Source organism: Thamnophis sirtalis, unplaced genomic scaffold, assembly GCF_051295495.1.
Source record: "Thamnophis sirtalis isolate CommonGarterSnake01/CBP01778 unplaced genomic scaffold, rThaSir2_p1.2 scaffold_2, whole genome shotgun sequence".
NCBI classification, from domain to species: Eukaryota; Metazoa; Chordata; class Lepidosauria; order Squamata; family Natricidae; genus Thamnophis; species Thamnophis sirtalis.
Window position 1 is genome coordinate 42,258,564 of NW_028261382.1, and position 25,913 is coordinate 42,284,476.

Genomic DNA, 25,913 nt, shown 5'->3' on the forward strand with positions numbered 1-25,913 from the left:
CCAGCTCCGCCCAACGCTACAATTTTAGGACACCGGGTAAGCATCACAACCGTAGGCTGAACATCCAGTGCAGGTTAGAATTGCTTGGCTTCCTTAATCGATTCCTGGACACACTTTTACAACTCGGGTAGTAGAGCTAACTTCCATATTAAAATCAACCAACCAGTGAGCAAGCAAGCAACCTGTTACCAACTAATCACAATCAAACCAATCAACGCATCATCAACCAACCAACCAAGCAACAACCACCAACAATCCACCCACCATCAACAGACCAATCACCACCCAACCATCAACCAGCCAAACAACAACCAACCATCAACCAAAAAGAAACAACCATCCATCAACCAATCAACCGCCAACCAACCCCCAACCAACCAGCAAGAAACAACCATCCATCAACCAATCAACCACCAACCAATCAACAATCAACCACCAACCAACCAACCAGCAAGAAACAACCACCAACCAACCAACCAATCAACAATCAACCACCAACCAACCAACCAGCAAGAAACAACCACCAACCAACCAACCAATCAACAATCAACCAGCAAGAAACAACCATCCATTAACCAATCAACCACCAACCAATGAATCAACCACCAACCAATCAACAATCAACCACCAACTAACCAACCAACCAGCAAGAAACAACCATCCACCAACCAATTAACCACCAACCAATCAACAATCAACCACCCACTAACCAACCAGCAAGAAACAACCACCAACCAACCAACCAATCAACAATCAACCAGCAAGAAACAACCATCCATCAAACCAATTAACAACCAACCAATCAACAATCAACGACCAACTAACCAACCAACCAGCAAGAAACAACCACCAACCAACCAATCAACAACCAACCAGCAAGAAACAACCATCCATCAACCAATTAACCACCAACCAATCAATCAACCACCAACCAATCAACAATCAACCACCAACTAACCAATCAGCAAGAAACAACCATCCCACCAAGCAATAGTCAACCATCAACTAGCCAATTAAGCAAAAACCATCAACCAACCAATAACTCATCATCACTCAACCAACCAGCAACCATCAACCAACCACCCAACCAAGTCCCCACCCACCCATCACCACCCAACCAGCCACCCACCCATCAGCCAACCACGTTTCCCACTCCCGGCTAGCCAAGCTGTGGGGCAAACCAGGGCTTATCCATTCCGAAGCACCAGTTCCTTAACCCGCACAGCTGTTGCACCAACTAAGGGGCAGCCCAGCCCCGAGGAAGGATGGCTCCGCCCTTGGGTTGAGGCTGGCAGGAGCCCAGGCTGAGAACCAGCAGTCCCTTCCCTTCTCCTCACCTTTCCCTGTTGGACATGGGCTTCATCTGCAGTTGGGGGGTCAGCCGAGTTGGGGGGGTGGCATTATCGCTGGGCTCTTCGGGAAGGTGACCCTTCTGGAAAAGAAGAGCGGTATTTCTTTGAGGGAGGGAGGGAGGGGAACAGAGCGCTTCCGAACCTGCTTTCGAACTGCTAGGTTGGCAGAAGCTGGGACGAGTCACGGGAGCTCACTCCGTTACGCGGCGCTGGGGATTCGAACTGCCCAACGGCCGACCTTCCTGATCGACAAGCTCAGCGTCTTAGCCCCTGAGCCACGGTGTCTCCTTTAAATGAGGACTAGATCCCCGATGAGATTTCTGTATCTCTGAGCGGATTTGCAAGAGGTTTAACACCTCCAGGGTGAGGTGTTTTTTGGGGGGGGGAGGAGTGGGGGACGCTTAAACCGCAAAGGTGGAACTTGGGGTACAAACTCACCCTCTTTTTCAACTTGTGCTTGGACTTCCTCTTCTCTTTGGACCGGCTCGGCCGCCTCTGAGCCGTGACCATCGGGTTGGTTTTGCTCAGCAGGCCGTTCATCCGCTGGCTTTTGCCGCCGATGATCCCTCGGCACTTTTCAAAGCCGCACTTACAGAGTTGCTACGGGGAGGAAAACAGGGTGTTTGTGTGCGTGTGTTTAAACTGTGTGTGTGGGGGGAGCCAGGGTGCCTGGAGCGATAAACAAGACCAAATCTGCACCCCTTATTTATTTGATTTTGATCTCGGCTTTACAGGTAGTCCTTGATACGCAGCACCTCGTTCAGTGACGGTTTGACGTCACAAAAGGGACTTAGGGCGCTCGGGCTTATGACCGACTGTCGCATCTCCAGGATCAAAATGTAAGACCCTTGGCCGCCGTCTCGTATTTGTGACGGTGGTAGTGTGATCCCCTTTGGCGACCTTGCGACAAGCAAAAGACAATGGGGGAAGCCGGATTCGCTGAATGACCGCGCCCCCCCAAAGGAAGAGCTGCAGCAGCGATTCCCTTAACTGTGGGAAGGTTGTAAAACAAGGCAATACTTGCTTAATGCCTGTCTCATTTAGCCACAAAATTTTGGGCTGCAAGTCAAGGACCACCACTTGACGTTTTTAAGATGATGTTGGATAATCATTTGTCTGAAGTGGTGTAAGGTTTCCTGCCCAAGCAGGGGATTGGACTAGAAGACCTCCAAGGTCCCTTCCAACTCTGCTATTGTATTGTATTCTGTTCTATTCCTATATTCTATTCTATTCTATTATTCTATTCTGTTCTATTCCTATATTCTTCTTATATTCTAGTCTATTCTAATATTCTATTCTATTCTATTCCTATATTCTATTCTTCTATTCTATTCTATTATTCTATTCTGTTCTATTCTTATATTCTATTCTATTCTATTCTATTCTACTCTGTTCTGTTCTATTATATTATTATATTCCTATTCTTCTATTCTATTCTATTATTCTGTTCTATTCCTATATTCTTATATTCTATTCTATTCTACTCTGTTCTGTTCTAATATATTATTCTATTCTATTGCTATTCTTCTATTCTATTCTATTCTTCTATTCTATTTTACTCTGTTCTAATATATTATTATATTCTATTCCTATATTCTATTTTATTCTATTCTACTCTACTCTATTTTATTATTATATTCTGTTCTGTTCTACTCTACTTTATCCAACTATCTTCCTATTTCCTATTCTATTCTCCTCTCCTCTCCTGTATTGTATGAATAAGTAACTCAAGGCGGTGAAGAGATCTAATATTCCCCACTTCTGCAGGGTGGGGTGGGCCGGGAGAGGGAAGGGGTCGGCCCAAAGTCACCCAGCTGGCGGAAGAGGATTCAGAACAGAGATACTCCCCCCGCCCCCCCCAAAAGCCCTCGGCCCTCACCTGCTTCTCCACATTGAAAGAGTGGAAATTGTAGTCGTAGGTCAGCTCGGTGCCGGCTGGCATATCCTTCAAAGCGTAGAGTCCGATCCGGTAGACGCCATTGACCGACCTGGAGGCGAAGAGAGGAAAATGAAAAAGATTGTTTTTAAACACACACACACACACACAAGTTTTAATGCATTTCTCTGCATGATTGTACAGGTAGTTGATTTACGGCCAAAATGGAGCCCTCCAAAAATTCCTGCTGCTAAGCAAGACGCTTGTTAAGGGAGCTTTGCCCCATTTTAAGACCTTCCTTGATTCAGTGGTTAACTGAATCGCTCGTTGTCATCTTCTTGTAATGACCCCATAATCCCTTGCGGGGGTGGAATTTGGGCAACTGAATGGAACTGAGTGCTTACTGGCCACTTGCCCTTCCTGTTGCCAGAGCAGAGTTTTGTTCAGCAGATCAATTAAATAGCAATAGCAGTAGACTTATATACCGCTTCATAGGCCTTTCAGGCCTCTCTAAGCAGTTTACAGAGAGTCAGCATATTGCCCCCAACAATCTGGGTCCTCATTTTACCCACCTCGGAAGGATGGAAGGCTGAGTCAACCCTGAGCCGGTGAGATTTGAACCGCTGACCTGCTGATCTAGCAGTAGCCTGCAGTGCTGCATTTAACCACTGCGCCACCTTGGCCCTTCTCATCGTGCCGAGAGAGAGAAGAGGGAGAGAAAAATATCTGCCTCTACCTAGGAGCGAACTCACAACCTCCTGATTGCGAGCCGAGAGCTTCCGCCTCCAGGCACACCACACCCCTCCTCGTTGTTAAGTGAATCACTGTAGTTATTGCATTCGTGACACTGTTAAGTGGTTTCCCCATTAGTTGTCGGACGGTCGCAAAAGGAGATCCCGTGACCCTGGGATACTGCGAGGGTTGGAAGTGTGGAAAACGGTCCTAAGTGACGTCGTAACTTTGGTCACTAAATGAACTGTTTGTAAGTCGAGGACTAACTGGATTTGAGCTTCCGTTTGCTTTCTATCTATTCACGACGGATCACACGGTGACCGTCGTTAAGTAGGAGTCAGTCGGCAAATTGGGGGCACTTACCATTTCTGCATCTCGCAGTTGGGGTTGCAGCTGTGGTTGATGAAGCGGGCCTCGTTCCCCATGCGGTAGCTGTCAATCACCATCCCGCTGTCCAGGTTGAGGCAGTAGTGATCGCTGTGGTTATGGTATTGCTCAATCATCCGATTCCTGGAAAGCCAAGCAAACATGAGTAACAAAGGGGCTGGACTAGAAGACCTCTAAGGTCTCTTCTGATTCTGTTATCGCGTCTTTTGAGCAGGGGGCTGGACTAGAAGACCTCCAAGATCCCTTCCACACCTGTTATCCCCTCTTCTGAGTAGGGGGCTGGACTAGAAGACCTCTAAGGTCTCTTCTGATTCTGTAATCCTGTCTTCTGAGCAGGGGGCTGGACTAGAAGACCTCTAAGGTCCCTTCCACGTGTTATTCCCTCTTCTGAGCAGGGGGCTGGACTAGAAGACCTCCAAGATCCCTTCCACACCTGTTATCCCCTCTTCTGAGTAGGGGGCTGGACTAGAAGACCTCTAAGGTCTCTTCTGATTCTGTAATCCTGTCTTCTGAGCAGGGGGCTGGACTAGAAGACCTCTAAGGTCCCTTCCACGTGTTATTCCCTCTTCTGAGCAGGGGGCTGGACTAGAGGACCTCCAAGGTCCCTTCCACACCTGTTATCCCGTCTTCTGAGTAGGGGGCTGGACTAGAAGACTTCTAAGGTCTCTTCTGATTCTGTAATCCCCTCTTCTGAGCAGGGGGCTGGACTGGAAGACCTCTAAGGTCCCTTCCACGTCTGTTATCCGCTCTTCTGAGCAGGGAGCTGGACTGGAAGACCTCTAAGGTCCCTTCCACGTCTGTTATCCGCTCTTCTGAGCAGGGGGCTGGACTGGAAGACCTCTAAGGTCCCTTCCACGTCTGTTATCCCCTCTTCTGAGCAGGGGGCTGGACTAGAAGACCTCTAAGGTCCCTTCCACGTCTGTTATCCCCTCTTCTGAGCAGGGGGCTGGACTAGACGACTTCTAAGGTCTCTTCTGATTCTGTTATCCCGTCTTCTGAGCAGGGGGCTGGACTAGAAGACCTCCGAGGTCCCTTCTGATTCTGTTATTCTGTACTCTGAGCATGGGGTTGAGCTAGAAGACTCTTCCACGTCTGTTATTCTATATTCTGAACAGGGTCAGACTCGAAAACCCTAAGGTACCTTCCAAGTCTGGTTTTCTATATTGGGCAGGGGGTCAGACTAGCAGACCTCTGAGGTCCCTTCCACGTGTGTTATTCTGTATTCTGAGCAGGGGTTCGGATTAGAAGACCTCCGAGGTCCCTTCTGTTTCTATTATTCTGTGTTCTCAGCAGAGGGGGGGGGGTTCGGACTAGAAGACCTCTGAGGTCCCTTCCAACTCTTGTTATTCTATATTCTGAGCAGGGGAGAGGGTCAGACTAGAAGACCTCCGAGATCCCTCCCAACTCTTGTCCCTCTATTATAGCAAGGGGTAAACTTAGGCATTCCTCCCCACCTTCCCTTTCTCGGAACGGATTCCCCCAGACCCTTCCTCCCACCGGGGCCTTTACCTGAATTCCTGCTCGCTAACCACCTCTCCCAGGTACTCAATGATGAACTGCCCGGCCTTGAGGGATTCCTTGGTCCGGATGCCCCAGCCTTTCTCCTCCGCCCGGAAGCGCTCGAGGCACTGCACCCACTCGTGCCTCTGGATCCGCTGGTTGCAGCACTGCTCCCCGCAGGGACAGGTGTTAGGCAAGCATTCGGCAAAGATCATCCTGGGAGGGGGTGGGGGGGGCAGAGAGGAGAGACAAGGCAGGAGGGAATGAGAAGGCGCGGGGAGGCTATTCGAAGCGGGTTGTTGTTTTTTTTAAAGAGGGGTGGACTTCAGCTCCCAGAATTCCCCTGCCAAGGTGGGAGGGGACAGGAAGGGAAGCCGAGTGGGCGTCGAAGGCCCACCCGTCTTAAAAGTTTGGTGAGGTTGAGGGACGCGGCTCTGGAAGCCGCCACGAAAGAGAATAAATAAAGGTTTTATTTTTTAGTTGGAAAAGGTGTTTCCAACTTCGACCAACTTTTAAGATGTGTGGACTTCAACACCCACAATTCTTCCCTTCCCTTTTCTTTCTCTTTCCTCTGTCTTTCTCTTCATCTCCCCTCTTTTTCTCGTCACCTTTTCTTTTTCTTTCCCTTCCCTTCTTTCTTTCCTTTATTTTTCTTTCTTCTATCTCCCTCTTTTTTCTCGCCTTTTCTTTTTTCCCTTCCCTTTTTCTTTCCTTTATTTTTCTTTCTTTCCGTCTCTATCTCCCTCTTTTTCTCATCACCTTTTCTCTTTCTCTTCCTTCCTCTTTCCTTCCCTTCCTTTCCTTCTTTCGCTTCTTCCTTTCCTTCCTTTTCTTCTCTTTCTCTCCCCCTTTTTCTCGTCACCTTTTCTCTTCCCTTCTCTTCTTTCTTTCCTTTCTTTTTCTTTCTCTCCCTCTTTTCCTCGCCACCTTTTCTCTTTCTCTTTCCCTTCCTTCCCCTCCTCCTCTCTCTAACCCCAACCTTCTCAATTACAGGGAGTCCTTGACTTACAACCACAACAGAGCCCAACGTTTCTGTCGCTGAGCGAGACATTGGCTAAGTGAGTTTGGCCCCCATTTTACAACCTCTCTTGTCAACTGCTGTCATGTGAATCCCTGCATTCGGCTGTTAAGTGAATCCGGCTTCCCCGGGGACTTTGTTCGTCAGAAGGTCGCAAAAGGGGGACCGTCGTAAATAGCAGTCAGTCGACAAATTTGGATCACGTGACCGCAGGGGGGATGTTGCAGCAGTTGTTAAGTGTGAAAAACAGTCCTATCTCACTTTTTTACCCCCGGTGCCGTTGTGACGTCAAACGGTCCCTAACTGAACCGTCGTAAGTTGAGGACTACCTGTTCTTGATTCCGCTGTGTACCTGTTCAAACAGTCGTCCAGACACCCGCTTTTTCCGGCTGTCTTCGGGCTGTTGCAGTTGCAAGTGGTGGCTTCGTAACCAGACAGAGGTTTGACGTCCACATAAACATCTGTGGGGGGGGGGGGGAGACAAAGGCACAGGATGAGGGGAGATCCTGAGTGCGGCTCAGGAGATGGGGAGGGGGCTTCAGATTTCAAAGGCTTTGCTCACCCACCCACCCCAAATGTTCAACCCATCTGCCAAACAGACAGCCTGAGATGACAGAAGGTCATGGGAGGTGGGTATAGGTGACTGGAGAGGGGGGAGGGCTGTCTTGGGGGACCCCCCCCCACCCCCTTCCAAGCCGTTACAAACACACAGACGGACTTACTTGATCGGATTTTTTTATAAAGTGGGACGTCCGGCTTTTTGTACAGCTGAAAGGAAAGGGAGAAAGGGAACGTTTATAGCGTTGCAGGATGGAGGGCCTCCCGGGAACGGAATCACAGGGTTGGGGGGGACCTGGGAGGTCTTCTAGTCTGACTCCTCCCTCCCCCCCCCTCAGGATACACAATCACACAGTTGGGAGGCCCTGGGAGGTCTTCTAGTCCAGCCCCCTGCTCAGAATGCAGGAGGACAGAGTTGGAAGAGACTTCGGGTATATAAAGGGTTTTTCTCCTTTCCCGTTTCTCTTTCGGCTTTTAAGGCGGGAGAAATAAAATGAAGAAAATGTGTGTGTGTGTGTGTGTGTGTGTGTGTGTGTGGTGGGGAGAAGAACTAGAAGAAGGAGGGGAGGAGGGAAGCTTTTTTTCTCGGGCCTGGATCCAAGAAAAATAAGGCCTGAAATTTTTTCAGGGGCTGTTGGCAGAACATCTAAATTCTCCAGAGGGGTGTCTCACACTCACTCACAAACACACACACACACACATCCACGCACAACACATCCTCGCTGAAGAGCCGCTGTCAGAATAAAAGTCCCCAGCAGGATTAAGAGGCGACATGTTTTGCCAGCCGAAAAAACTGCTGTTGCTTGGGTAGGGAAGGCAGGGAAGGAGGGAGGAGGGAGAGGCAGGCAGGGCATGGCTAGAGGTGATGGAAAGAGTTTTGTGCAGGTAGGTAGGAAAGAAGGAAGGAAGGGGGAGGGAGGGAGGGAGGAAGGAAGGAAGGAAGGAAAATTAGAATAGCAGAATAACCGAATGTGAAGGGACCTTGGCGGTCTTCTATCCAAGCAGGAGACCCTCTACCATTCCGGGAAGAAGGAAGGAAGGAAGAGGAAAGGAGGAAGGGAGAAAGGAATGGGGAAAGAGGAAGGAAGGAAGGAAGGAGGGAAGGAAGGAAGGAGAAAGGAGGAGGGAGGAAGGAAAATTAGAATAGCAGAATAACCGAATGGGAAGGGACCTTGGAGGTCTTCTATCCAAGCAGGGGACCCTCTACCATTCCAGGAAGAAGGAAGGAAGAGGAAAGGAGGAAGGGAGAAAGGAATGGGGAAAGAGGGAAGGAAGGAAGGAAGGAGGGAAGGAAGGAAGGAGAAAGGAGGGAGGGAGGAGAAAGGAGGAAGGAAGGAAGGAAAATTAGAATAGCAGAATAACCGAATGGGAAGGGACCTTGGAAGTCTTCTATCCAAGCAGCAGACCCTCTACCATTCCGGGAAGAAGGAAGGAAGGAAGAGGAAAGGAGGAAGGGAGAAAGGAATGGGGAAAGAGGAAGGAAGGAAGGAAGGAGAAAGGAGGGAGGGAGGAGAAAGGAGGAAGGAAGGAAGGAAAATTAGAATAGCAGAATAACGGAATTGGAAGGGACCTTGGAGGTCTTCTATCCAAGCAGGAGACCCTATACCATTCCAGGAAGAAGGAAGGAAGGAAGAGGAAAGGAGGAAGGGAGAAAGGAATGGGGAAAGAGGAAGGAAGGAAGGAAGGAAGGAAGGAAAAAGTAGGGAGGGAGGAGAAAGGAGGGAGGAAGGAAAATTAGAATAGCAGAATAACCGAATGGGAAGGGACCTTGGAGGTCTTCTATCCAAGCAGGGGACCCTCTACCATTCCAGGAAGAAGGAAGAGGAAAGGAGGAAGGGAGAAAGGAATGGGGAAAGAGGAAGGAAGAAAGGAAGGGGAAAGGAGGGAGGGAGGAAAGAAGGAAGAAAGGAAGGGAGGGAGAAAGTAAGGAGGAAAGGAGGAGGAAGGAAAGGGAAAGGAAGGAAGAGGAAAGGAGGGAGAAAGGAATGAGGAAAGAGAAAGGAAGGGGAAAAGGAGGGAGGGAGGGAGGAAAGAAGGAAGGAAGGGAGGGAGAAAGTAAGGAGGAAAGGGAAAGGAAGAAAGAGGAAAGGAGGGAGGGAGGGAAGAAGGAAGGAAGGGGAAAGGAGGATGGAGGAAGAGGAAAGGAGAAAGGAATGAGGAAAGGGGAAGGAAGGAAGGGAAAAGGAAAGGATGGAGGGAGGAGGAAGGAAGGAAGGAAGGAAGGAAGGAAGGAAGGAAGGAAGGAAGGGAGAGAAGATGTCTTCAACATCTTCCTTCTCTCTTTTTTAACCATCGCCGTTAACAAAAGACGGCCGGCTGAGTTCAGGGCAGCTGCAGCGGCAGAAAGCAGGTTGCCGAATCCCAAACCTGGCTGGCTCGAGCCCGGACGCCGGTCTCACCCTCACCTGGTTGTGCTTCCACTGCCAGAGAATGTCGTAAGGCAACTGGAAGTCAATTCGCTTCTGCCGAAGGTATTTCCCTGCGAGAGGGGGAAGCGAAGAAATGCACCCCGTCAGAAGAGAGCCGGGAGGGACACCTGGGAGGTCTTCTAGCCCACCCCACTCTGCCTCAAGCAGGAGACCCTACCCCGTTTTGAGACCAGGGAATGTCTATAGCAGGGATGCGGAAGCTTTTCAGCACAGAGAGCCCAAACCCCAAAGCCCACCTGGCAGGTGAGGAGACGCCTGATTCTGGGCCGTTTTTCGGGCCAAAAAAACAGCCTAAAAAGGCCTGAAAAACCAGAAGGGCATTTGGGGACGGCGTTTGTGCCCGCAGAGAGGGGCTTTGCGTGCCACCTCTGGCACATGCGCCATCCGTTCTCCACTCCGGCTCTAGGATGGCTTAAACCCCCGTTAGGGATTGCAGATTCAGCCAGAATCCCCAAGGACGATCCGGCTGCGATGTGGCTGAGAGTCCCACAGGTCTCCTTTGTGCCAGAGAGCCGAATTCAGAAGAGGCTTTTGCCCACTTGCACCACGGGCTTCCCAGAATCCCCCCTGGCTGGGGCGGAGGATTCTGGGATTGGAAGCCCAGACGCCTGGAAGGGCGTCGGAGAAGCCGGAGAAGCGAGCCCAAAGTCCCCGGAGTTGCGACGCCTTTGCGAAAGGGGAGGGGGGGAAAAATGGACACGTCGAGCTCTTTTAACGTCTGTTCGGATTTTTCCGGAGCCTCGCGTTGGGCTCGGGGCCCGTTCCAGGAAGCGGCCCGAATCCGCTGGGAATCTGTTTTCACTTCTATGACCTCACTGGAGGAAACAATGGCCTCTTTCAAGAGCCTGGCAGCTGGCCCGGAGGGCGGGGGGGGAACGCTCCCTCTCGCCACCCAACCGAGGCAAGAGAAAACAATCCCAGCGATTCGGAGAGGCTCTTAAGCCGGGGCGAGGATCTCATGAAAGCAGCCGTGTCTTTCCAGGAGGGTCTTCCCAAGGAAACGGCGGGCTGGGATTGGAGAAAGGAAGACCGGGGGGGGGGGGGGGGGGAGATCCATTTGTTAAGCCCCAATTCACAAATGGGGGATCTCGAGGCTTGTCTTAAGCGGTGTGTGTGTGTGTATGTCAACCAAGCAGAGTGGTCACCGGCTCTTTGCCAACCCTCCTCGGTCCAGCGGGGGCTTCCGTTGTGGGATCAGCCCAGCGCTAGAAGTCCCAAAGGTGCTTCCCCCCCCCAAGAGTGGACAACTGGACTTTTTTCTTTTCTTTCTCCTCCAGGAAGCTTCTTCCGCTCTGACTGGACGGTGGGGAAGGGAAGGATTGATGCTCCTTGCAGACAGCTGGTCGTTTGCATCCTTTTTAGAGGGTCATTGAGGCCACTTGGAGGTTTGTCTGTGTCCTCAGGGTCACCGGAGTGGTGCAAATGGTTGCTGTAGCCTGAAACCTAGAGACTTTTAGCTACATGATTTGGGATGAAGACCCTTCGAACGGGGTGGGGTGGGAGGAATGGGATTTCCAGAGGGAAAGAAATTGCAGACTGCAGGAACCATTTGCTCCACTCAGTTGACCCTGAGGACAGAGGTAAACCTCCAAGTGGCCTCAACGACCCTCTAAAAGGATGCAAATGACCAGCTGTCTGCAAGGAGGATCAATCCTTCCCTTCCCCACCATCCAGCCAGAACTGAAGAAGCTTCTTGGAGGAGAAGCAAAAGGTCTTTAAAGACGACACAAATAAACTTCCAAGTGGCCTCAACGACTCTCTAAAAAGGATGCAAATGACCAGCTGTCTGCAAGGAGGATCAATCCTTCCCTTCCCCACCATCCAGTCAGAGCAGAGGAAGCTTCTTGGAGGAGAAGAGAAAGGTCTTTAAAGACGACACAAATAAACCTCCAAGTGGCCTCAATGACCCTCTAAAAGGATGCAAATGACCAGCTGTCTGCAAGGAGCATCAATCCTTCCCTTCCCCACCATCCAGTCAGAGCTGAAGAAGCTTCTTGGAGGAGAAGCGAAAGGTCTTTAAAGACGACACAAATAAACCTCCAAGTGGCCTCAACGACACTCTAAAAGGAGGCAAATGACCAGCTGTCTGCAAGGAGGAACAATCCTTTCCTTTCCCACCATCCAGTCGGAGCTGAAGAAGCTTCTTGGAGGAGAAGCGAAAGGTCTTTAAAGAAGACACAAATAAACCTCCAAGTGGCCTCAACGACCCTCTAAAAAGGAGGCAAATGACCAGCTGTCTGCAAGGAGGATCAATCCTTTCCTTTCCCACCATCCAGTCAGAGCAGAAGAAGCTTCTTGGAGGAGAAGCGAAACTTCTTCAAAAGAAAAAAGAAAGAAAGTCCAGTTTCCTCTTGAAAAAACAAACCACCTTTGGGACCACTGTGACCTGGTGACTTGAGAATCTCCACACACTCAACACTGGTCAAAAGATGGGGGGAGCTTTCCTCTCTGACAGCCCCCACAACTTCCAAAGGCAACTTCTGTTCCTTGGGTTGATGGCTCTTCCCTGTCAGAAATTTTCTCCTTATTTCCAGGTTGAATCTCTCCTTGGTCAGTTTCCGTCCATTATTTCTCGTCTGGCCTTCGAGGGCTTTGGAGAATAGCTTGCCCCCCCCCCCCTCTCTGCGGCAGCCCCTCAAATATTGGAAGATGCTCTCCTGTTTCCCCTGGTCCTTCTCTTCCCTAGACTAGCCAGGCCCAGTTCCTGCAACCGTTCATCGTAGGTTTTAGCCTCCAGGCCTTTGATCATCTTAGATAGATTCAGATTGACAAGAGTTGGAAGGGACCTTGTAGGTCATCTAGTCCAACCCTCCAAGCAGGAAACCCTATACCGTTCCAGACAAATGGCTATCCAACATCTTCTTAAAAACCTCCAGTGTTGGAGCAATTCACCACTTCTGGAGGCAAGTTGTTCCACTGGTTAATTGTTCTAACTGTCAGGAAATTCCTCCTCAGTTCTAAGTTGCTTCTCTCCTTGGTTAGTTTCCACCCATTGCTTCTTGTCCTGCCCTCGGGTGCTTTGGGGAATAGTTTGACTCCCTCTTCTTTGTGGCAACCCCTGAGATACTGGAAGACTGCTATCCTGTCTCCCCTAGTCCTTCTTTTCATCAAACTAGACATTCCCAATTCCTGCAACCGTTCTTCGTATGATATGGGGACGTTCTTTCTAGAGTCTCAACATTTTTTGCTTCTCTCCTTGATTAGTTTCCATCCGTTGCTTCTTGTCCTGCCCTCAGGTGCTTTGGAGAATAGCTTGACCCCCTTCCTCCTCTCTGTGGCAGCCCCTCAAATACTGGAAGGCTGCTCTCCTGTCTCCCCTGGTCCTTCTCTTGACTAGACTAGCCAGGCCCAGTTCCTTCAACCGTTCGTCGTAGGTTTGAGCCTCCAGTCCCTAATCATGCTGGTTGCTCTTCTCTGCACTCTTGTTTACTCCTCCCTGCAGAAAAGTCACGGAGAGCGGGGATTTGTTGTAACTGTGGAGGTGAGAGCCAGGCCCCCTGGCTGGCTCGGCTCCAGGGGATTGTTACTCTTGGCAGCTTGCCTCTGCCCTGTAACCACAAACACGGTGGAGGGTGCTTGCCATAATTGGGGAAGACGGGCTGTGTGTAAATGTCCCCCGCCCCTCCTCCCCCCCTGCACTCCTCCGTTGTGGGGAAAAGTCACGCCCACACCCACTTCGGGAATGCAAACCTGGCTTCCTCACACTGGATTCAGGGTTGCAAACTTTTTAAGGGGGAAAAAAAACAGAAAATGGAATGGAGCAAAGACTGAAAGGTTATATGCTTTCACGGGGGCCACCAGGAAAAGGGGTCTTTTTTTTTAACCACAAAACCTATCTTGCTAAGCCTCAAAAGCTTGCACGCTTCATTGCGTGGGAGGAACGTTTTTTTTTAAAAAAAAGTTTCAAAACGTTTTGGGAAATGCTGGTAGTAGGCGGGGGTGGTGGTTTCTCCCTTAGAAACACAGAAGGGGCATTTGCAGCATTTAAAAAAAATTGGTTTCGAACTTTTTTTTAATCCCACTTTTATTATTTTAGGAACAGCTCAAGACGGGGAACGTACCTCCCTCCGATTTTCCCCACGACAACAACCCTGTGAGGTGGCTGAGTAGGAGGGACGGGCCCCAAAATGTCACCCAGCCGGCTTTCGTGCCCAAGGCAGGATCAGAACTCCCAGTCTCCTGGTGATTGGCCCAAAGCCACCCAGCCTCTTTCATGCCTAAGGCGGGACTAGAACTCCCAGTCTCCTGGTGATTGGCCCAAAGCCACCCAGCCTCTTTCATGCCTAAGGCGGGACTAGAACTCCCAGTCTCCTGGTGATTGGCCCAAAGCCACCCAGCCTCTTTCATGCCTAAGGCGGGACTAGAACTCCCAGTCTCCTGGTGATTGGCCCAAAGCCACCCAGCCTCTTTCATGCCTAAGGGGGGACTAGAACTCCCACTCTCCTGGTGATTGGCCCAAAGCCACCCAGCCTCTTTCATGCCTAAGGCGGGACTAGAACTCCACTCTCCTGGTGATTGGCCCAAAGCTACCCAGCCTCTTTCATGTCTAAGGGGGGACTAGAACTCCCAGTCTCCTGGTGATTGGCCCAAAGTCACCCAGCCTCTTTCATGCTTAAAGTGGGACTAGAACTCCCGGTCTCCTGGTTTCTACTTCGGTGCCTTAACACTACCTCAAGCTGACTCTAATTAGTCTAGCCTTTACTGTCATTGTACATCATGGATACAATGAAGTGGGTTAGTTGGTTAATTCCAGTCAAGGAAGGTTTGGTGTCCTCTTGCCCTGAGGAACAGAAATCCGTGGCTAAATCCTGAACCCACGAGGTACCCTCCTTCACAACGCCCTGTTCCCCTGCTCTGAAGAAAGCGACCCATGCCTCGTAGTTCCCCCCAGAGTCCGAGGAGGCCTCCCCTCAAAAGCAACGGAGACAGTGGTCTTCACTCACCTACGTGAATAGGCGCAGGGAACAAGCCGTATTCGTGCTCTCCGGGCGTGTATTCCAGTTTTTCTTTCTTTAACTGGATCAGGCGGCTTTTGGGGCTAAGGGGGAGAGAGAAAGGGGTGGGGGGAGAGGATGAGAGACCGCAAAGGATGATGTCCCAATTCCACCGAAAGAGATAAGCGTGGACATTTCTTTGAGTGGTATTAGGATTCAACTACGGATACTCTTGAACCCACGACCATGACTGGGACTGCAACTTCTGTCTGCAAGGAAACAACCGAGCTCAGAGAGCATCTCCGTTTCAAAGCCGAAGAGCCAGCGCTGTCCGAAGACGTCTCCGTGGTCATGTGGCCGGCATGACTCAACGCCAAAGGCGCACGGAACGCTGTTCCCTTCCCACCAAAGGTGGCTCCTATTTTTCTACTCGCATTTTACATGCTTTTGGACTGCTAAGTTAGCAAAAGCTGGGACAAGAAACGGGAGCTCACTCCGTTACGCAGAGCTAGGGATTCGAACTGCCAAACTGCTGACCTTTCTGATCGACAAGCTCAGCGTCTTAGCCCCTGAGCCATCGCCTCCCCATTTCTCATAGCAAACATCCTTTTAATCGGTTATCCCCAGAGGTGGGGATTGACTTCGGTTCGGCCGAAGTGGTAGCAGAAATCATGGATGGGCCTGTCCACCTCTAGGCCGTCTTTCGAGGCTGGGCACGTTTGCAGAATGCGCCCGGCCCAAAAACCCTCCCAAGGCTGGGCGATAAAGCTACCCTATCCAGAGAGAAATGCCACCCGGAGGTTTTGTGTGTTGTTTCACAGGGAAGGAAAAGAAAAAAAAACCTCTGCTTTTAACTTGGTTAACTTCGCGGTTCGTGGAGGCCCCGCTTCAGGGAAACCACATGGCCAAGGAAAGAGGCCACATGATAAAATGTCTTCCTCGCTTGGGAGGAATTTTTAGACACGTGTCTGTGTGTGTGTGTGTGTGTGTAGGAAACATTCTTGAAAATAAATGGCTTTTTCGGGGTGCTTTTGGATCTCTCCCCTGATAGCTGAGAGGGAGGGGCAGAAGAGGGGAGGGCCAGATAAAATCAAAATAGAAACGCCGGATGAGTCACACGCGTCTTGTGAGCAGAGGATTCTTTGACTTGGACGCAACTCAGGAATTCTGTGTGTGGGCTTCCAGAGAAGGCAGCAAGTTGAGTCGAACCGCACCGAGCGTGTCTACACTTGAGGTTCCCTCTGGGCCGAGGAGGTTTGGAAAGAGGGAAAGAGAGAGAGAGGGAGAGTGGGGGAGGAAGGAAGGAAGGGAGAAAGAAGAAGGCGAGAGAGGGGAAAAGATAAAGAAGGAAGGAAAAAAGAAGAGAGTGAGGGGAAAGAGAAAGAGGAGGGAAGGAAGAAAGGAAGGAAAAGAGAAAGAAAAAAAGGCGAGAGGGGAAAAGAGAAAGAAGGAAGGAAAAAAGAAGAGTGAGGGGAAAGAGAAAGAGGAGGAAAGGAAGGAAGGAAAAAAGAAGAGAATGAGAGGGGAAAGAAAAAGAGAGGAGGGAAGAAAGGAAAAGAAAAAAGAAGGCGAGAGAGGGGAAAAGGAAGAAAGAAAAAAGAAGAGGGTGAGAGGGAAATGAGAAAGACAGAAAGAAAAAGGAGGGAACAAACGGAGGAAAAGAAAGAAAAAAGAAGAATGCGAGAGAGGGGAAAAAGAAAGAAGGAAGGAAGGAAAGACAGGGAGGGAAGGATGGAAAGAAAGACAGAGAAGGAAGGAGGGAAGGAAGGGAAAAGAGAAAGAGGCAAGAAAAAGAGGAGAGAAAGAGAAAGGGGAAAGAGAGGGAAAGAAAGAGCAAGAAAGAAAAGAGTAAAGAAGGAGGGAAGGAAGGAAAAGGAGACAGAAAGAGAAAAGGAGGCAAGAGAAAGAGATAAAGAGGAGAAGAAAGAAAACCATCCCAAGCAAACTCCAAATTGGATGATGCGAACGGTCGCTAAGTGAGGACTACCTGCCTTGGCCAATGAGAACCTGGCCAGGGAAAAGCGAGGCTGGGGGGCGCGCTCCCCCTTGGGAGAAGACCCCAGCGTCCCTTGACTTACTCGCTGGTTTTGTAGATGTCCGAATAGAGGCCGGCCTTCTGGTACTTCTTCTTCGGCGGGCGGGCGGCTTTCTTCTCGCGCTGCACCAGGGGGGCCGACGGCCGTTCGGCTTTCTCCGGGGGCTTCCCAGCAGCCTCCGAGGTGGGAGGAGGGGGAGGAAGGAGGGGGGCTGGAGGAGGGGGAAGAGGAGGGGGAGGAGGAGGAGGAGGAGGAGGAAGAGGCTCAGGTGCGGCTTCTGAAAAGCTGGAAGGAGAAATTGGGGGGGGGGCGTGAGTCAGTGGTCTGGAGGTGACTCTGGGGTCCAACCCTTGTACAACTGTGTGTGTGTGTGTCTCTACACAATCCACCCCATCGAGAAATCTGCCCACCCACAGCGAAAGAAGCCCAATCAGCAGGTGTCCAGCTGTTGCACGGGTAGTCCTCCATTTACGACAGCTCATTCAGTGGCCAAAGTTACGACGCCACTGGGGAAAAAACAACAACTCGTGACCCTTTCCCCCACCCCCCATTCTGACCGTCGTAGCATCTCCGCGGTCGGGCGATCGAAATTGGGATGCCTTGGCCACCGAACTCATATTTATGACGCTTCCGGTGTCCGGGGTTGTCATGGGGGATTAAAATTTGGCGACCTTCTCATAAAGGGGAGAAGACAGCTTCACTTAACAAATGTCCGACCGGTTCCCTTAACAACAGCGGCGAGAAAGGTCGTAAAACGAGAGCAAATCCCCTTAGCAAGCGCTTGTCCTAGCAGCAGAGATTTGGGGGTGGGGGGGTTGACAAGTCGAGGATTACCTGCATCTCCCCCTTTGGAAAGAAGGGACCCTTCTTGGCCGCTGGGGCTCGCGATGATGAGGACTACAGCCTTGTTTTCCCCCCTCCGCAAATCAGAAGGGCTCACCTTTTATGGCTCTCCTGCTCCTCGCCGGGCGGCGGCTTTTGCTTCTTCCTGGTCAGCTCTTCCTCCAGCCACCGTTTCCTCTTCGGCGCTTTCTCGTTCACGCCCTGGACCACCGACTCGATGGCGTCGGTCACCGTGTCGGGGCCACGGTGGAGGAGACAGCCGGGCTCCCTGCTGACGCTGCTGAGCTCGGGGCCGAGGAATCGGCTCGCCTGGAGCCCGTGGGAGGAGACCGCCGGCGCCGAGGGGTACTTCCGGGGCCTCCCCGGCCGGCGCTTGACAAAATTATTGCCGGTCCGCGATTGTCTTTGGAGCTTCTTGGCTTTGAGGATCTTGTTGACGTGGTCCAGGTTCTTCTTGGTGGCCAAGATCTTGTCGTAGCTGCACATCCTCCGCGTCTGGCTCTGCATGGCGTCCACCATGCTCCTCTTGAAGTGGTGGTGCGGGGAGCGGCCGGAGAGGAGGGAGAGCCCGTCGACGCCGGGATTCCCGGGGAGCAACAGGTCGCACGATTTCTCCCGGGCGGGGCTGCGGCTGGGGCTGTCCGAGGGCAGGACGGGGGCGCTGGCCAGGACGGACTCCAGGGTCTTGTCCAAGGCCGCCTGGCTCTCGTGGTGAGCCATGCGCTGCAGGAGGTGGTCGGCGGGATCTTCTAAGGAGGAGCCGATTCTGGAACCGCGCGACGGGATCCCAACGACTGGGGGGGAAGAAAAGGAAAGAAAGGAACTTTGGTAAGAGAAGGTTTCGCTCGGGTTCAAAAGCAACGGCTTTAAAACTGGGGACGAGAGCGGAAACTTTGCAGTGGCTCTCAGTTAGTCGCCAAGTAGGCTCCATTACGGTCGTAAGTCGAGGACTACCTGTATCTCTAACCCAGTGTTTCTCAAGCTTGGTCGCTTTAAGATGGGTGGACTTCAACTCTCAGACGGCTGGGGAATCCTGGGAGCTGAAGTCCACCCATCTTAAAGCATTCTGACTGAGGAATCCTGGGAGCTGAAGTCCACCCATCTTAAAGCATGCTGGCTGGGGAATTCTGGGAGCTGAAGTCCACCTGTCTTAAAGCATTCTGACTGAGGAATTCTGGGAGCTGAAGTCCACCCATCTTAAAGCATGCTGGCTGGGGAATTCTGGGAGCTGAAGTCCACCCATCTTAAAGTGTGCTGGCTGGGGAATTCTGGGAGCTGAAGTCCACCTGTCTTAAAGCATTCTGACTGAGGAATCCTGGGAGCTGAAGTCCACCCATCTTAAAGCATGCTGGCTGGGGAATTCTGGGAGCTGAAGTCCACCCATCTTAAAGCATGCTGGCTGGGGAATTCTGGGAGCTGAAGTCCACCCATCTTAAAGTGTGCTGGCTGGGGAATTCTGGGAGCTGAAGTCCACCTGTCTTAAAGCATTCTGACTGAGGAATCCTGGGAGCTGAAGTCCACCCATCTTAAAGCATGCTGGCTGGGGAATTCTGGGAGCTGAAGTCCACCTGTCTTAAAGCATTCTGACTGAGGAATTCTGGGAGCTGAAGTCCACCCATCTTAAAGCATGCTGGCTGGGGAATTCTGGGAGCTGAAGTCCACCCATCTTAAAGTGTGCTGGCTGGGGAATTCTGGGAGCTGAAGTCCACCTGTCTTAAAGCATTCTGACTGAGGAATCCTGGGAGCTGAAGTCCACCCATCTTAAAGCATGCTGGCTGGGGAATTCTGGGAGCTGAAGTCTACACATTGTAATATTGAGCAACACTGGTTTAGAATTCAAGGTCCGTGACAGCCGAAGGGCTGCCTACACCTGTCTTAGAATAGAAGTCACCTGGCCCACCTGTGGAAGAGGTGCTCTCAGAGGAAGACCGCTTCCTGGAAGGACTGCAACTGGTGCCCTCCACCGATCTCTGCGAGAGCTTCTCCTGACCTGGAAGGGCGCCTGGTGAAGGAAACCGGACAGGTCAAAAACAAATAAATAAATAAAGAGGGAGAGAGAATGACAGGTGGAGACACAGATTCCAAACAACCTTTCCCTCTGCAGTTGCAACAGAGGCCCAGATGCGGACAGTGAGGAGGTTAGGGAGGAACCTAGGCCAGTCTGGGGGAGGCTCGGATGAGGACTCTGCGTCGGAGGCAGAGAGGGGGACCAGGGCCGTATGCCGGTTACCAGCTGCCTTCAGAGTCAGACATCAGTGAGGCAGAAGAACAGCTGGAACCTGTTCCCAGTGGGCACATGCGCAGAGCTGTCAGACGAAGGCAAGAGCTAAAGAACAGGGGTCAACCTGGGAGGAAGGCCACAGGTGGACGGTGAATAGCCCCTCCAAGAGGAAAGAAAAAGAGGAGCAAAAGGGGAGTGGAGTTTGCAGGAGATTATTAGTTCCTTCCTGCATTCTTGCTAAGTATGGAAGATACCAGCCTGGCCACTCTCCAAGCCGGATAAAGGTCGGTAAGTGTGAACTCTCTTGAAAGACGGTGGGCGAGGAAAGGCTTTGCTGGAGAGGAATTCCATGTCAATCAAATAAAAGGGGTTTATCAGGAAGAGCCGAGGTGGCGCAGTGGTTAAATGCAGCACTGCAGGCTACTTCAGCTGACTGCAGTTCTGCAGTTCGGCTGTTCAAATCTCACCGGCTCAAGGTTGACTCAGCCTTCCATCCTTCCGAGGTGGGTAAAATGAGGACCCGGATTGTTGTTGGGGGCAATATGCTGACTCTGTAAACCGCTTAGAGAGGGCTGAAAGCCCTATGAAGCGGTATATAAGTCTAACTGCTATTGCTATCGCTAAGAGGACTCCGCTTAGTGCTGCTGGGAAAGCCAAGGTCAGAACAGGAGAAGATACCAAGCCAAATGTCCTTGGCCGAGCAGCTGGGTCAAGAGCGAAGCACTGCCTGAGGGATGGGAAGCTTCATCCTAAAGCCGAAGAAGCTTCTTGGACGAGAAGCGAAACGGATTCAAAGAAAAACCAGCTGCCTCCTCTTGACAAAAAACTATATATGCACTTTTAGGGATAACCAGGATGGCTGAGCATCTCTGTAGATTTCGCCCTAAAATAACACCTCACAACATGCCACACCACACCAGGACCTTCGGTTTCTCTTCAAAGCTTCAAGGTTGGGGACCCCCGGCCTGATGAATCCTTCAAGGAAGCGGAGGGCATCCTCGTGTCCTTCTCAAATGCTCCCGACCTTTGGCCCTGGGCGGCTAAATGGACAGGGCGGGCGGCCTGAGTGAGCACCAGATGGCTGGAAAGTCTCCCTCGGGGACGTTTGGGGAAGATTAAAAGAGCAGGTGCCTTCGCAGCCCAGCTGGCGGGCCTCTAAAGGAGTGTGTGTGTGTGTGTGTGTGTGTGTGTGTGTAAAGCTTGGCAACAGGCCAAAGGATGCTACGTACTGATGTCACCTCTACAGGCAGGTAATAGCTGTAGCAACCACTCTCTCTCTCTCTCTCTCTCTTGGCCACAATGGCTTGCTTGCAGCCTTCGTTCACCCTCCTTGTGGCTAGAATCCAGGCTTGTGCACCAAAGGACGGTTGTGCAAATAATTTAAATACCTACTTACCTACCTACCTACCTACCTCTCTCCCTCTCCCCCCCCCAGCATGAGCAAAATCAACCTTGTTGCCTAATTTAACGACCGCAGGGATCCAGTTTAACGAAGGCGGCAAGAAACGGTTGTAAAACGGGGCAGGAGACTCGCTGGCCGAATTTCTCACTTAGCAACATTGATTTTGGGCTCAATTGTGGGGTTGTAAGTTGAGAACGATTTGTATATATATGTATGTATGTATGTATGTATGTATGTATGTATGTATGTATGTATATATATATATATATATATATACACACACATACACACATACACAATTGTGGGGTTGTAAGTTGAGGACGATTTGTATGTATGTATGTGTGTGTGTATACACACACACACACACACACTTATATATACACAAACACAATGCGATTTGTATGTATGTATGTATATATATATATATACACACACATACACACACACATATATACACAAACACACAACACACAATGCGATTTGTATGTATGTATATACACACACATATATACACAAACACACACACAATGCGATTTGTATGTATGTATGTGTATATATATGTATATGTATACACATATACATACACAAACATATATATATATACACACACACACAGACAGAAATATACACACACACACAAACAATGCGATTTGTATGTATGTATACACACACACACATACACAGACATACACAAACACACACACAATATGATTTGTATGTATGTACGTGTGTGTGTGTGTGTGTGCCCAGGTTCGAATCCCAGTAAGGGTATGGCTAGCTGATGAGAGCTAAATAGCTTGAAATAGATCTATACTAGTCTCCCTTTATTTATTTATCAGCACAAATACAACACAAATGTAACAAAAAGGCAACAGTAAAAATATTGGGTTTTTGCCTGGATGGTCTCTTATGACGAGCCGATGGACAGAGAATGGAAGTAGTGACCTTCCTCCCATAGTTGGGCATACCAGGGGTTGTGACTTTATACACACACACACACACACACACACACAGACATATACCACATATACGTACGTACACACACATACAATGAAAACAGGCCCAGTGCTGCGCGGCGCAGGGATGGAGAAATGTGAACGTTGGTTTTGGTCATTGGCCAACATGGCCCTCAACATCTGGAGAGCGAAGCCCTGCTAATAGGAGAGGCAGCCACGGTTCCTGTTTATTCGCCTGCCCCACTCCGCCCCCTTCGCCTGGACAGGGGGGGGGAGGGATGGGGGGGAGAGGAGGCCGAAGAGAATCTATTTTTAATTATTGTGTGTTTCCACCGAAGGGCTGGGGTGGGGGGTGAGGCTCAGGGACAGCTGCAGCCCCCCCCTTTCTTCCCCCTGGCAGGCACGTTTGTGCCATACCTGTCCTGTTATCTGAGATGAGAGCCAGGCAGGGCTTGGGGGGGGGGGGATGCCCGGACGAACAAACTGTGGAAGAGGAAAAGTGGGGGAATAAAGGCTCTCTGGGATTTCCTTGGGCTAAGAAAAATGAGATGGGGCCAGGCTCTCTGGATGGACGAACAAAAAACATGGCTGCAATGAGAACATGAAGCGAGGGCTTCTTTCTTAAGTTCCTTCCTTCCTTCTACCCTTCCCTCCCTCCCTTTCTTCTTTCTCTCCTTTCCCTCTAATCCTCCCGCGCCTTTAACCCATCCTGCCTTCCTCTCTAATCCTCCCTCCCTCCTTTTTCTCTAATCCTTCCTTCCTTCTAACTCTCCCTTCTTTCCTTCCCTCTCCTTCCTTTCATCCTTCTTTCCTTCCATCCCTCTCTCTAATCCGCCCTTTCACCCATCCTTCTTTCTCTTCCTTCCTTTCTCCTTTTCTCTTTCTTTTCTTTCTTGATGTGAATGTCCACCTTGGTCAAACGGAAGTAGCCGGTGGCGAAGGTTTACAGACATTGTACCGGGTTGGTGTTCAGTGAAGGTGCTGGCCTAGAAACCAGGAGACTGGGAGTTTTAGTCCCGCCTTGGCGTGAAAGCTGGCTGGGAGACTTTGGGCCAATCACCAGGAGGCGGTGAGTTCTAATCCTACCTTGGCGTGAAAGCTGGGTGGGTGACTTGGGGTCAATCACCAGGAGGCGGTGAGTTCTAGCCCTACCTTGGTGTGAAAGCTGGCTGGTTGACTTTGGGCCAATCACCAGGAGGTGGTGAGTTCTAGTCCCGTCTTAGCAATGAAAGCTGGCTGGGTGACTTTGGGCCAATCACCAGGAGGTGGTGAGTTCTAGTCCCGTCTTAGCAATGAAAGCTGTCTAGGTGACTTTGGGCCAATCACCAGGAGGCGGCGAGTTCTAGTCCTGCCTTAACTATCGCTGGGTGACTTTGGGCCAGTCCTCCTCTCTCTCTCCCAACCCACCTCACAGGGGAAAACAGGAAGAGGAAGGGGGTGCTAGCTATGTTTGCTGCCCCTCTCGATTAATAAAAGCGGGATAAATATCTCCTAAAAAAAAACACAGAAATAATGAGTTGGTGCTCCAGAGTTGGCGCCTTTTAAACCACTGCTGCCCAATTGGCCTGGAGAAGTGGCACGGAGGGGTGGGGGGGGGAGGAATAAAAATGCAGGGCGAAGGAACAGATGGTTCCAATTGCTGGGGGTGGGGGGGAGAGGAAGGCAAGAGAGGACAGCTTTACCGAAAGGCGATCCATTTTCCTCTGACTCACCCCTTAAATGCGCCAGCGGAGAAAGGTGGTGATTCAGAGAGAGAGAGAGACGGCACTCCAGCGGGGCCCGGAGGAGGCCCGAAAGCGCGCACACATCTCTGTTTTCTTTCTAATTAGGGCTGTTTCTCATCAAACCCGCTCACTCACGCTAATGGAATTCCGCAGGAAATTCCCAGGACTCTAACTAACCAAGGCAACCTGTTTTCTCTTGTTTCCCCCCTCTTCCTTTCCTCCCCCCCCCACTTTGCATTTAACCCATTGGGGAATATTCACGCTCTGCAACACCAGCGCAGGGGTGCGTGTAAGCGAGCGTGGGAGGTATTTAATTTATTTGCACAGCCGTCCTTCGGTGCACAAGCCTGGATCTAGGCACAATTAGAGTGAACGAAGGCTGCAAAGCAAGCCATTGTGGCCGAGTTTCTGTTCTTTTTTTTTTTTTTTTAAAGGCCGTCATCGGGCCAATTCCACAGAGGTGGCCATCTCCAAGCTGCTCCACCAAGGACAAAAAGAGAGAGAAAGGAAAGAGCCAGCAGCTTCAAGCCGGCGCGCAGAGATTTATGAGAACATCAAGGCACCGTTGTGAAAAGTTTATATGCCCCGATAAATCTGACCAGCCTTTTTCTAATGGAAACGTGAGCCGAAGGGGTCAGAGAGAGACTCCCGTGGGACTGGTGATTAGACCCACTGAGGCATGGCTCTAGTGGTCAAATGGCCTGCAATAATAATAACAACAACAACAACAACAACAATCATGGGTCGACGAGAAGGAATGTGAAAAAATCGCAAAATAATAAAAATTCGAAATTCAACGACTATGGCACAAACCAGCAGTGGTAATTCCAGTGGTAATTGGCACACTGGGTGCTATTCCAAAAGCACTGGAATTACATTTAAAAGAGTTAAAAATTGACAAAATCACCATCAGTCAAATGCAAAAAGCCGCACTGCTTGGATCTGCACGCATATTACGAAAATACGTTACGACGTCCTAGGCCCCTGGGTGGGGCCCGACTAGTAATCGATGCCAAATCCGGCGAAACAACTGGCCGCTGTGATACAATTCTGTTGTTGCGAATCATCATCATCATCATCATCCACCCTACTTGGAACAGCTTATATCCTCCGACGTTACCTTAACAGTTCCTAGGTCCTTGGTTAGGATTTGAGCTGTTGAGCTACCAACCAGCCCCAAAGGCTATGAATCTCACCAAAGATTAACCAGTAATAATAATAACAACAATGAGGAGGAGGAGGAGAAAGAGGAGGAGAAGGAGAAGGAGGAGAAAGAGGAGGAGAAGGAGGAGAAAGAGGAGGAGAAGAAGAAGAAAAAGGAGAAGCAGCAGAAAACTTGGGTTGATACCTAGGACGCTGGCAGCAACCCATATCAACCATCAACACCAGTCAATGATATTTGAGATACATTTTTTAAATGTTCAGTTGACTGAGTTTCATGTTTGATGAATAAAAGAGATATAACAATAACCACGACTGTGATATCTGGTGTGTTGTGTTCTAAATGACGATCCGTCTGATTTTTTCGAATAGACGGATCGTCATTTGGAACAAAACACGTCAGATAACACAGCTGTCGAAAACCGAAATGTACCATTTCTTGACATCGCGATACAAGGAGATGCCAGAAAAAGAACTGGGGGGGAAAAAATCACGAAATACCGTGACTTGGCCATCGAAACCACATGGCTATGGATGAAACATGTAAGAGTGATACCCATTGTTATCGGGACGCTTGGCGCCATGTCCAAGAATTTTATAAGATACATACATCAAGAAATTGCAGCTTCCTGCAATAATACCAGCAGAACTGCAAAAAACTGCGCTACTCGGAACATCTTATATTTTAAGAAGGTACTTGGGTTGACACCTAGGAGGCTGGGCAGCAACCCATATCAACCATTAGCACCAGTTAATGGTATTTGTGAGGCATTTTTGAATGTTC

The 25,913-nt window shown here is 50.4% G+C and overlaps 1 protein-coding gene across 1 annotated transcript in view; it reads right to left on the minus strand.

The window, feature by feature from the left end:
- LOC148048686 (histone-lysine N-methyltransferase ASH1L-like) overlaps positions 1-25,913 on the minus strand; it is a 55,894-nt gene that overhangs the window by 16,573 nt on the left and 13,408 nt on the right. The window contains 12 exon segments of the mRNA XM_087707662.1: positions 1,338-1,432; positions 1,791-1,952; positions 3,232-3,340; positions 4,324-4,470; positions 5,857-6,063; positions 7,218-7,326; positions 7,588-7,633; positions 9,829-9,902; positions 14,796-14,890; positions 16,865-17,107; positions 17,763-18,459; positions 19,566-19,667. Coding sequence (XP_087563788.1) covers positions 1,338-1,432; positions 1,791-1,952; positions 3,232-3,340; positions 4,324-4,470; positions 5,857-6,063; positions 7,218-7,326; positions 7,588-7,633; positions 9,829-9,902; positions 14,796-14,890; positions 16,865-17,107; positions 17,763-18,459; positions 19,566-19,667 — 2,086 coding nt within the window.